Source organism: Argopecten irradians, chromosome 2 (genome assembly GCF_041381155.1).
Source record: "Argopecten irradians isolate NY chromosome 2, Ai_NY, whole genome shotgun sequence".
In the NCBI taxonomy this organism is placed as follows: Eukaryota; Metazoa; Mollusca; class Bivalvia; order Pectinida; family Pectinidae; genus Argopecten; species Argopecten irradians.
In genome coordinates this window covers 35,951,693-35,964,946 of record NC_091135.1, presented here as the reverse complement: position 1 = coordinate 35,964,946, position 13,254 = coordinate 35,951,693, and the positions used below count along the sequence as shown (strand labels likewise).

The following is a 13,254-nucleotide window of genomic DNA, read 5'->3' as shown; positions in this document are numbered from 1 at the left end:
TTTGCCCGATGTGGCTAAAGGATATATTTGATTAAGCCGTTTCTTAATGTTTCTGGGATCATTTTTTTCGACCATTGCAATGTACTGCAAATTCGCGAAAATATCCTCCCGCGAAAAAAACACCAATATTTTTTTACCTAAAAGATTCAAAATGCATTGAAAAAAATGATAAATCAATATTCCACGAATAAGCCTATTACATTTTATTTAAAAAAGGAAAACTCGATGACGAATGAAATACTTCGAGTCAGCCATCTTATAAACACGTGAAATGAGAAACGTTCCATTGCAGAAACAGCAAATCCGAACAGATACAACTAGTACGAGCCCGCAAATGGAACATACGGGAAATTCAACCAAATCCCAACCTTTTGGCATACTGTATAACACAGTTCGTGGTTTAGAACTTTCGAATCATTTCGTGGGAAGCAACATTTGTGGTTAGTAAACGGATGGAACAACAATATTTATTGAAAATATATCATTCACAATTCAATGTTATCATTTTAGTGTTTCCATAGCAACCACGAAAATAATTAAAATGTTTACACAACGAAAATCTGTTGTTATACAGTATGGTTATCCATAAATCATATCATATAGAAATGCTAGGGGACATGTGGCGGTATGCGAGTGTGGCGGTATGATCGAGTGGCGATAGGTCGAGGGATAAATCCACAGCGAGTGTTACATACATATAACAAATACGGTAAGAAACCTGATCAGTCAGTGTTATTTCTGGAGAGTGGAGAAACATCAGAGTTGAGTTACCAGGGACAGTCAATACCTGTCAAATGTGTCATGTATTCATGTTGAATTCGCAACTAAAAGATGGATGACTAGTAATAGAACGTCAGCACAACAATATAATTATGTATATATCAAATATATATACATCATAGTCTCATGGTGTACATGGATGGATTATACGTAATGGTAAATAATAAACTGTTTATTTACCTTGTTGAAGTAGATATCCTTTACATCTTGGGGTAAAGTGAAAGTAAATATAAACGCAGTGGTAAACAATATGACGCTTAACAAGGTGGACATGATGCAGGTCTTGATAGGATTCCACACTACAGCCAATTATAAATTAAGTCACACAACATTCATCGGTTAATCCTAGCTGTTCAAACTTGGAACGGTGTCAAGATATAATGTCAGAAGGTAATTATATAACTGACTTATATAAAATCAGCATTAGTATACAAAGGTTTTCTACTTTGTAAAATATCTTTTTCACTATTCAATGCCGCATTATGACCGCTAAGTATTATCTATGTAGGTTTACAAGATATACTTGTTTACATTTGTACAGGGAAGCACATGTTAGTGATGACGAGCCATTCAATATATGGAACGTTCGTCGCTATTTTTAGCTGTGACGTCATTAGATGCATATAGGTGTATAAGGAAAACAGTGATTGTGTAGGTATACTTTCAAAAAAGTTAAAATTAATCATTTTGATACAAATAAAATATATCCATATATAAAACTAATAAATAAACATTATTTGCAAGATAGAAATTTATAATTTAATTAATACATTGCATACTTATACGGAAGCAATTCAAGTTAAATCTATATTGCCATGTTATTTTTGTCAGCAGTGAACATTTCCAATCTAATTTTTCACCAATAGAAATGTAAATTAATTTTGACTCAATTTAGTCGCCTTTTACGATCACGATCAAGCGATAATGGTACCAGGTATAATTTTAAAGCTCAACCTGCACTATAATATAATAGTTTGGCATATTGTAAAGCATTGCAGTTTAAAAAATTGTTTGTAATGTTTCATTTCATACACATGTACTTTATGTGAATTATTACTTGTTTACCATCATACGTAACTGTTTCAGCTTTATATTCGGAAACGGGCCTTGAGACAATTTCTGAGAGACGCAAAAGAAAAAAACCTTGTTTAGTCTACAAAATCGAAATAATTCAACACCAAACTATCTCCATTCACTTCTTCCTCCAAAAGACGGCGATACCAATAACTATGCTTTAAGGACTAACAGTAATTATAAAATTCCTTTTTACACACTTTCTTTAACTAAATTTTCTTTTATACCTTCTTGATGACTTGGATGAAGCAACTAGATCATAACCTTCATTAGTAACTTTTAAAAATATATATCACAAAATTCTAATGAAAAATATCCAGCCTATTACAATTTTGGTGACAGAAATACAAATATTGTACATACAAAGTTAAGACATCGATGTAGCCAATTAAATTTCGATTTATTTCGTGTAAACCTAATCAACAGTCCAATTTGTGTCTATGGTCATAAGTGTGAGAGTGCCTATCCATTTTCTTCCAATGTAATAAGTATGTGAATGGCAGAATTATTTTACTAGATAACTTAAGAAACTTGAATGTTGATGTAAATTTGAAAGTTTTATTATGTGGCAGCGAGCTATATGCTGATCATATAAACCAAAATATTTTCAAACACGTGCATCAATTTATAAAGTCCATCAAACGATTTTGATTTTATAAAAATGTAAATTGTACTTAATGTTATTAATATTGTCTAGGTCTATTGTCTCTTGTCTCGTCATTGAAAGTTAGGAGAAGGCTTTTATAAGTTGTAATAACTTTTGTCTTATCCCTCATGTCTTTTGTTTTGACAATAAAACATTTTTAAACAAGTGGTTACTATCACTGACATATATCTAAACATGGATTATGTCATAGTAAAACTGGAGGCAGTTCAGGAGAAAAAGATTGACTAATTACAGGCCTGCAGATATTTCTTTTGACGATTACAGAGAGAGCGACGCCCAACTTCAAAGCAATTAACACACTCAACATCAGTGTACCGTTATATAATTGTTTTGGTGTTCATCAAAGGATCAAAATACCTGCGTCTTCTTTTGCCTACAATTTATCTATAACATTGCCCAGGAGTAGATATAACGTCAGTGATTGTAACCCCTGTAGTATCGAGTAAGTGGTCTTCTCTATCCATACTGTTGACTGTAATAATACTTCTACACTTTTTTAAGTGTATGCTTTACAATTATATAAATGAATATGCTTTTATAATGTATTTCGAACGGCCATTTTGCCCTTACGAGTGGCCATATATGTGAGCATTTCCCATACTTGCATATTTACCTAGTTGTCTGTCCTTTAGAGTAGATACTGATTTTCGATTGCTATTATCATTATAAGACCATAACTTTTTCAGAAAGAAAACAACAAACATAAACACATTAATGGCGTTACAATCGATTCCTACACACAAGAAACGGAATGTCGATTGAACAGTGAAGCGCGAAGACAGCTGTTGACAAGCATATAAACATTAAACTGTTTGGGGATATAAAATAGATGTAAAAATTCTAGGAGTAATATTTTTCTGATTTATAGCGTGGAGACATATTGTTAATTATTGCGCGATATCTGGTATAGTAGATGAGAATATGACACTGGAACACTTGTGACTAAACTGGAAATATCGGCAGGAAAATTGTAACGAATCAAAATAAAATTACAAATGCTATATAATCTCCATTCTAAAACCAGATAGACTAATACCAAGCAAACGTCATTCGAGGAATATCTATCTCCATTCTTTTCAAACACCTTAAGCTTCTTGCAAAACCCAAATCCGCCAAATGTCCTTCTTTCCTAAAATTATTTAAAAAACTGTCAAGAGAAAATCGCCACAGTCATTCAGTCTATCTCTAATAAAGTATTAAAACGAAGAACACGATGCATGTACATTCAACAGATACATTTGCACAATAATACAAAACATTTCTCACACAAACAGTTTTACACACACACACACACAACACACATACTCACCCTCCCTCACCCTTCCTCGCACACACACGCACACGCACAACTCCATATGTTGAAGCAGAGTACTTACAATATTGATGTAGATTGTACTTGATATTTTCATATTCACGTCATTTAGTTAAAAAGCCAACTATGTTTTCAATAAAGATTGTAAATAACTATTATTTCCCTTTCGCAGAAGAAATCTCACACCATTTTCAATATTTAATTATTTTGATTTTAAATATGGTATGAAAAAGGTCTTCAATTTTTTTAAACTCATGAATGTACCCCCTCCCTCCCCCCCAAAAAAGGGGGGGGGACAAACAAACTTCTGATGTTTAAACAACAAATACAACACCAAACATGACTCTTTTTTTCTCACAAAAACACATTCTAAACCAATAATACATATTTTTACGTTGTGAAAATGTATCCAACTTGAAAACTTAGAATTTATTACATAAAAATCTTGACCATATACTTAGTAAACAGAAATAATTTTGGTTATAAACATAAAAAGTTTCACATTCTTCTGAGGTTTCAGTCCCGTTGAAGTCTTGTTTCGACAAAGATCAAAGAAGTTATGAGTTTTTCAAACACAATTTATCAATGTCTGTAGCAAGTTGCCAATTGCAAATTTTGTCAATTTTACATTTCTTTTTTTAGTAGATTTTTGATACGGGGATTTTAAGAAATGGCCTATTTGGCGACCATTTTGAAATTGTGTCTTTCTTCGCTTCGAGTAGAGCCACAGTTTTACCATTTTTTACTGAAATTGTTTTTACTTAAATCATCACTGCACTAGCATTTTTGGCGGTATTGAGCTATTTTTTGCTGTAAATCTTTACTAGGTTCGTATTCATTAAATTATTTGGCATTAATGTGTGAAAACATTTTTTATACACTTTTATCACTTTATATTCTTATTTAATGTTAATTTAAGCACTTTTACAATTTTTTTCTAATATATCGGAAAAAAAAGAAATGTTTAAATTGGACAAAAAAGTAGGCACACATACCTAGAAAGAGAAACTATTTTCCTATTGAAAACCAAAATAGTTATAAAAGTTTAAAACCAGAACTTTTTCTATAAAGAGTTTAATTTTACGAAAATGGCTGAAAATGGCGCATTTCATAGCTCAAAATTAAGGGTAGGGGTAGCATATGTTGTTATTCTGAGAAAAAAATATAAATCTTATTAATCATAACTGGTATATTTTTAAAGAAGCCCCACTGGAAAATAAATTCTCCAATCATCCATACATATGAAACACCTCATTAGGAAATTATGGCTTTAATATCTCGTGTATATGGTCAAAACGGCAAAGCTACCATGCCCTGCAGGTAGAGCTTTAGAATTGTGCCTGCTGCCCCTATTGCATGATCGTAAAAGGCGACTAAATTTAGGATCTTATACTTTCTCTTCTTCCTAACTGACTTTATCTTTCCTAATGCCTCCCTTGGCACCGCCTCACTTTTGGCCTTGAGTTGAGCGTTCGCCCCTGTGAGGAAGGCTCTGGGTTCTGTCTCCTGGCCGAGACGTTTCTGATCCTGCTTGGCGTTCAGCATACAGGTAGTGGGACGACTGGTTCGCCCGTTGTCAGTATAATGTGACCGGGTGGGGTGTGTTGCTTGGTGTCTTCGGCGGCATGCTTCAGAGTTATAGCACTTTAAAAGGGCAACAGTTCCACTCTACGAAAAGACACAACATGAATATACCACAGTCTCCCAAAACACACATCTCGCACAACATACACGCAACACAACGCACACTGGGAGGCCGTCCTTACATGACCATAGCTGTCAATAGGACGTTAATTAATCAAACAACGAACAAACAATCCAATATTTTGTCTTTAAATAATATAGGTGTTTTTGGAGGGCAAAAGCTTTCCAACGAGCACATAGTAAGTAGATATTTATGAAAACACTAGTAACGAGTTAAGAATAGGGAATACATTAATGATCATGCAAGTAGGGCGACAATGATGAGAATTACTTGTTAAGCTATTAAAATTCAATTTGATGTTACGAAACCAGTATTTTCAATCGCCTTCGTCATTTCTCTTCATGTAAACGGCTGTAACATATATAAATACGGTATTAAATTAAGTAATACCACAATGTTTTTTCTAATGTATCTGATCTCCAACTGTTTTGCTAAAGAAAAGAATATTTATGAACAAATCGATGTATTTTATAATATTTTAGCAAACACATGTTATAAGTGTAGAATCTGGGATCAGGAGATTTGATATTTTGAGTCTTATAATTGAAACCGTTTAGATATCTACCTTATAAATAGTGTAGCATTGTTAAGTCTCGAAATGCATTAAAGATGTAAGATTGCGTACTACGTATACGTACATGCATTATCCAACCTGATGAAATGGTCGCTATTGTGTAACAATACATATAATGTACATGTATTAAGCTTGATACTCGTCCATAATATTACTATAGATTCCTTTTTCAATTTTTTATGAAGATCTCAACGCTAGAATTGACGATGATTTTATTGATGTATCTGAAGGTCCTAATAATGTTTTTTAAACTCTTGTATAACCAAAGAAGAAGTTGAAAAAGCGATGATATCTTTGAAAAATAACAAAGCCTGCTCAGATGACAATATAGCTTTGAATATATTAAACATTCTGCCTTGAAGGGACTTGTATGTAAAAGTATTAAACATTATTTTCAAAAGCGGCAAGTGTCCTAGTAAATGGCTTAGAGGTAGTATTATCCCAGTTTAAAAAAATAAAGGTCCACATACGGAACCCGAAAACTATAGATCCTATTACAATTGTCAGCTGAATGGGGAAGTTGTTTACTAGTACTTTGAATGAAAAATAAGCTAAATATGTGAAAACCAGTCAGGGTTTCGTAAAAACTATCTTACAGTTGATAATACTTTTGGTCTTACTCATTGATTAATCTGTAACAAATGTTGTAATGTAAATTTTATTGTAAATTTCTTGATTTTGAAAAGGCCTTCGATAGAGAATGGCGAAAAGATCTATGGAGTAAAATGTTAATGAGTGCGATTAAAAAATGGTATAATCAACGATTAAATGGTAAATATTCTGATTATTTCCCATGTGAAAACGGTTTAAGACAAGGGGAAAATATATCTCCCTTTTTATTTAGTCTACAGTTTCTCTCAACGATCTAGAGGAATTTATGGTCCAAAATAATGTTAATGGTCTAAATAATATTAACACCAAATTACAAAATGATTTGAATATTTATTTTAAATTATTTAATCTGCTTTATGCTGACGATACCTTGACTCTTTTCAGACTGTCCTGATGATCTGCAATTGCAGTTGAATGTTTTAATGAATATTGTAAGCAATGGAAATTGAAAGTTAACATAGAAAAAACTAAATGTATGGTATTTAGTAAGGGACGTAGAAATAGAGTTGATTTTTTATTAGATAAAGAGTGTGTGGATAATTTAACTTATTTAGGTACGATTTTCAGTCGCACTGGTTCATTTAAGGAAGTAAAAAAAATACAATATTAAAAAGGCCAGTATTGCCATGTACGATGTTATCAAGAAAGGTAGACAACACAAATAATCCGTCCAGTGTACTGTATATACGGTCTGTTTGACAAAATTAAATCAATTTTATTGTATGGTTGTGAAGTATGAGGTTTTACTGATCTCAAAGTAATTAAACGTGTACATTTGAAATTTTGCAAATTATTAATTGGAGTAAAAGCCAGTACTCCTAATGGTATGGTATACGGTGAGCTGGGTATTACCCCACTTGAAACTTCAGTTAACACTATATTAATTTCATACTGGTCACAGTTGACCCATTCTGAAAGTACACGAGTAATTTAATGTCATTTTATACAGACTTCTTTGTTACATTCACCACTTTGAAGATAAGCCTGTTACATATATATGTTTCGTAAAATTTATACTAATCAAGTGCGGGATGAGCTACTTGTGGAAAAATCAATTTAATTATGAATATAATCCTTAATGGTTAAAACATCGCATGACGAGTACTTACAGAACAGGGAGAGTGATGTCAATAACTCCTCTAAATCTATATGTTATAGAATTTTTGAAATTATACATAATTTTGAAAATTATTTAGATATTTCAGACGATAGACAGAATAACATTATGCAAATTTCGTACAACCAACCATAAATTCATTGTTGAAACAGGCCGATGGCAACATATTGTATACTCAGAAAGAAATGTCAGCATTGTAATAGTCAACAAATTGGCGATGATGTCCATCATTTATTAGAATGCAGTACCTTATCCGCCCAAAGCACTTTGTATATTGATCGATATTCTTGGTAACGACCAAATGTTATAAAGTGTAATGAACTTACGAACTCTACTTACACAAAAACACTGAAGAAATTGTGTACTTTTATTAGGATAATTAACAATATTATTTGTTCTCCTTAGCTCATGTTAAATATTCATATAAACAACTGCTGTATACCTTTATCGAATACTAATGATTGTATATAATGTTGTAAATATGTGTTCTCTATGCATTTATAATGAAAAAGAGAAATAAAATGAATTTTAGTTGGAATTTGAATCCGTACAACCCGGAGACATCTCTTCTGGCGTTGGTTAAAACATAATTAGAAAACATAATAGAAATTTGAGAACCACATGAGTCTCCCATACGGATGTAATCCTGATTTATGGTAAATAGAATGTAATTTGAAAATGGCAGGATTTTTTTATATATATTTTTATATACATTTGCGACAATAACGTAAATTGATGGGATAAAAATCCTTTCTTCATATGTAGATATGAAGGTTAGGAGAAAATTTGTCATTGGGCCAATAAAAGGTACACTAGTAAATCCTTCGTAAGTTTGGGGTCTTTTGTAAATTCAATATCCTGAAACACTTGACAGACCATGTGATTTGTTAACCACGCCCTTCCGCTTACAAAAATAAGAATCAGTACGTGTAAGTATTGTAACTTCACTGTATCGTCCCTAGTATTGGAATCTGGTAGCTAAAGGGATTTAACGTCGAAATGGAGAATAGTAAGTTTCCTATGCACACATGTAATTAATTTTTAAAAGGAGAAATCTTTTACAGATACGTTTTATGTATAAGGGTGTATATAACCGTAAAAATCATTAATCGACATTTTTAAGTTGTAAAGCTGGTTTATTTTGAAAAGTTTATTGTCTTATTAACAACCAGGGTCATTAAAGGACGTGACATGTTTAGAAAGTGGAGGAACATTGTATCATCTAGACAGATAGCTGATTGTTAGTACGAATTGTACCCGAGATTCTCTCCAAACCTTGTTAATACGAATTGAACCCGAGATTCTCTCCAAACCTATGTCGGTTTAATCATCCTTTCTCTTACAAAATGATTGGTAAAATTTATTGTTTATCATTTGTTTCATTATTTCATTAATTCATAGTTTTCAGCTTTGCAATTACAATAAAAAAAAATTTCATATGATCTTAGCTTGCTTATTTGACATATTTTCGATTCTGTGTTAATTTAAATATACAAGTAAAAACAAAACCAAATATTCGTTTTGCTTGATACACATACTAGCAATTTCTGCTGATACAGAAATTGTATTGTGAAGTTGTATTGTACGTCTCAGTAAAGGTCAGAAAATATAGTCCAAGTTAAACTTGAATCAGAAAACAAAACCCCTACGAAACAATTTCTACATTTGAACTTGAAAATGTGTGAAGCATCCAAAAACTTATTTTATCAGTGCATTATTACTTCTGTATGTAATATAAAGAATAAGTTTTTTTTTTATTAAAAGCCATAAACGACGGATATTAAGTCAATGACAACACAACCAGTTTGTTTGTTTTGGTATTTTAAGTGTTAATTTATTACTTGGTTACTGTAGTTTGTCTTCTAGAAGGAATAAATTGTCACCCATTTATGTGTTATGTTTGCTTTTAAATAATTTTTCGATACCGTGGATTTACAGTTATGCACGATCATTTACAGGTAACTTGTAAATACTATAAAAGCAACTTAATTCCGCGTACGATATATTTCTGGCAATAAGAATTCGCGAAAATAAAGTTAAGTATAATAGCAGGTTTTACCTGTCAATCGCAACATTAAATTACCGTACTTCATACAAGACAATTTGCCGCTGAGCGGCGCGTTTCCTAAAAGTTCAAGCACGTAATATTCAAACCTTTAATAAAGAAAATTCAATACACCCGAACTAGATTAAAAACGTCCATCAAAGGATTATACTTTTTTTTTAATGTCTCTTAAAAAATTAATTTGTTTATATGTCTTAGCAAGACATTTAATTCAATACTATTTTGAGTTACACAACAATGTGCCGATGGTGTGATTCTGGTATGTTCAGATCGAGCAGGATTGCATAATGGTATGACGACACGCACAATTTTCATTTCTAAATGCAGGTAATTTTAAATCGAAAATCACCGTGTTGAGAACGCTTTAAAATCATTAAATATATTGTAAAACTCATCCCAGTCATTCCTTATCGTAATATTTTTCCCGGAGGGGACTCAAACAACGAATCTCGCGCCTTCGGCTTTCGCAAATTCATCAAACTCATCTCAGCCATTCTAAATCGTAATATTTTTTCCATGAGGAGACCAACGGAACCCCAACCCCCCAACACCAACACCAAAATCTCGCGCCTTCGGTCATTCTAAATCGTAATAATTTTCCCGGGGGATACCCCCGGACCGCCAAGACTTAGAGCACTTGTCGAAATAGTTGTTCCAAATCTTAACATAGGTCTTTCGCCTATTTTTTCGCATAGCTATGCCACTTATATGTTTCATGTTTCAGTTTCAAAGCATTATTTTACCCCATCATCATTGTGGATACTAAGAAGGATAGAATTTCCAACAATACTTACGTAATCATGGTGTTTTAAAAAGTAACTCTTTAACGCAGGAATGTGCTGGCTTTATATAGATATTCTTTATTTCGTGTTTAGATACTTGATACTGCATAACGACTTTCTTTTACGACTACCATTTTTATCTCTTATCTTTTAAAACAATTTCGCTGAGAATAGCTTTTGCAGATTTATGAAATAAAGGTATTGAAATGTCATTTCGATATCATTCAGCGACATATTAATTACCGAGAACAAACTTTTGCAAACTAACATTTTTGCGATATTTGCGAAAGCAAATCGCATGCGAAAGATAACAAATACAACGTATACAGTATCTATTGAGATGACAAATACGTGTAAACATATTGCTGAAATATAAACTATAATAAAACAATTATACAAAGAAACTACAATACAGTGCTATACGCTACGTCTTTATAACAGAACAATAAACTACTGATAAGTTTTAATATCAAAGCAATAGTGACTCATATAAAGGATGACAGTGTGATAAAAGGTTTATAAATGGAAAAGGAAAACAGCTTGTTCGTCTTGGCATGAATTATTTTGAACTCACAATACTCCTATTAATTTTGTCAACATGGCCACAAAAGAGTGTCAGTCGTATGAAGCTTTCGCGTTTTCATACCTTTTTCGTGGCCATTTAATTTTGCGAATTTTAATCGCACGCAAAACTAATTTGGTCTACAGTACTGTGTCTACAGTATTTGATAATATTTCACATTTTCATTTTGGAATTTATATCTACATACTTGCATTTATTTAGAGGAAGCTTGCGATGAAAACAATTTCATTTATCGAAAAAATCATCTTGTTTGTAGGTAAACGGACATTGCTGAGGACACGTTGGGAAGTGCAGGATGCCACTTATCAAGGAATGATGTTGAATACTAGGGCTGAAGAACTACATCAGAATGATACTTCTGAAATATTGTCTTATCTCCCTGTATTAAAAGGCTTGGATGTTGTTGAATTGGGTTCTGGAATCGGGTAAGTTTATGAAGCACAGGAGTTTTAAAAACATTTGCAATTCCTTCTATACAATGTTACTGTAACGCCAATTTTGTACACAAATTCGCTCACTCTCTATTTGTTTCCACTTCAGTGTTATCATTTTGCCTCAACAACTACAATCAAAAATCATGTCACAACTTTCTGTTCCAGTAGACGTTTTACTGGAAAACTGGCGGAACGAGCCAAACATGTCCTTGCTGTAGACTTTGTGGCAAAGTTCATAGAGAAAAACAAGGAGCTCAACAATATTCACACAAACATTGACTTCGTTGTGGACGATGTTATGAACATCACATTGGCGCCAGAGAGTATTGGGTTCGTCTTTACCAACTGGCTGTTTATGTACCTAGACGATGTAACCACAACACGCCTGCTCAAACATCTCCTCAGATCGCTCTCACAGAATGCCTGTTTGTTCGTCAGGGAGTCCTGCCTGTACGGCTCCGGTGTGTGAACCATAATTATAATCTATTTACATTTGTTGTAATTAATATTAGAATTAATTTTTTCCTGTCAGCAACATTGATACTGCACTTGTTAGGACATGGTGCTGTCATCCATAATACCATGAATTCTATTTTGATAGCGTTGAAAATAATAATAATAAAAAAAGAAATATATATGAAATACGCTGCCTGACTATGGCAGGAATTAAGTTACTCCCAATGTTTCACTTTGTTACAGTACGTCAAATGTTTCCATATGATTTCAATGTATTGAGATGGTATATTTTGATTGTTTTCCATTTTAGGTGATTTATCATTTGATACAAGTACTACCCATTATCGGGAGTACAAGCACTATGAGGCACTGTTCCACTCTGTTAGTATTACAACAGACGATCAGAGCACTGCATACTGTTTCCGCATAGTCATGTCTAAGTCATTGGATTCTTATCGTGAGGTAATTATCAATTGTTGTTTATTGCATCCTTGATAACCCATGGGTTGCTATTACTGTCGTTATATCCACCGCTGGATTATGTCATAAAATAATGAAGGCTTTGTCTGCGACAGTGAGTGGTCTGTGATGAGGTAGGTAGTCTGGATATACATCACACTAATTAAATAACAGTATTCTATATGGATTTGAAACTGTACGGTAGCTCTCTATAATGGCATCTGTATTTAAAGAGCAAATTATCTCCCTTGTAAGTATTGGAAAACAAATTCAAGTTTTAACTGTTTGTATTACCGATTCCCTTTGTAAAATCTATATTGGAGCACAAGGGTGGTTAAACAAATATTTTCCAGAGATTTAATATAAGGCTAGTTTTTTGTCTTTACATTATCTTTTTCATGTTATGTTTCATAGTAAGTTTGTTCCTCTGAAACATTTATGTTTTTTTATTTTTCAGAAATTGAATAATGAAAACCAGATAATATGGCTTCTCCAGAAAGTAATCCACACGACCAGTCAGACCTCACAGTGAATTATAGACTTTTCTTTGTTTATAAATTCTTTATATTACAATATTCGATAGAACCATCAATTAAAGGGCTTTCTAGCAATTATAACCTTATGTCTATATTTG

At 32.7% G+C, this 13,254-nt stretch overlaps 2 protein-coding genes across 11 annotated transcripts in view; one reads left to right on the top strand and one right to left on the bottom strand.

Moving 5' to 3' along the window:
- LOC138315319 (uncharacterized) overlaps window positions 1-1,097 on the bottom strand; it is a 16,356-nt gene extending 15,259 nt beyond the window's left edge. Inside the window, exon 1 of the mRNA XM_069256237.1 lies at window positions 961-1,097. Coding sequence (XP_069112338.1) covers window positions 961-1,053 — 93 coding nt within the window. The 5' untranslated portion in view covers window positions 1,054-1,097. The remainder of the gene's footprint in view (window positions 1-960) is intronic.
- Window positions 615-13,254, top strand: LOC138315320 (uncharacterized). 10 transcript variants are annotated; one of them, XM_069256243.1, is made up of 7 exons: window positions 719-936; window positions 1,322-1,431; window positions 1,867-2,027; window positions 11,528-11,696; window positions 11,871-12,166; window positions 12,472-12,623; window positions 13,078-13,249. In XM_069256243.1, the coding sequence occupies exons 4-7, from the start codon at window positions 11,584-11,586 to the stop codon at window positions 13,150-13,152; spliced, it is 636 nt and encodes a 211-aa protein (XP_069112344.1). In that variant the 5' UTR covers window positions 719-936; window positions 1,322-1,431; window positions 1,867-2,027; window positions 11,528-11,583; the 3' UTR covers window positions 13,153-13,249. The 10 variants fall into 10 exon arrangements, with proteins under 10 accessions (XP_069112339.1, XP_069112340.1, XP_069112344.1 ...); XM_069256242.1 differs by lacking the exon at window positions 719-936 and adding an exon at window positions 1,031-1,170; XM_069256245.1 differs by lacking the exon at window positions 1,867-2,027.

Coding starts and splice junctions, on each gene's coding strand:
- LOC138315320 (XM_069256238.1), top strand. CDS start 628: ATGCGAGTGTGGCGGTATGATCGAGTGGCGATAGGTCGAGGGATAAAT. Junction 11,697..11,870: donor GAATTGGGTTCTGGAATCGG/GTAAGTTTATGA, acceptor TTTCTGTTCCAG/TAGACGTTTTACTGGAAAAC. Junction 12,167..12,471: donor GTCCTGCCTGTACGGCTCCG/GTGTGTGAACCA, acceptor TTTCCATTTTAG/GTGATTTATCATTTGATACA.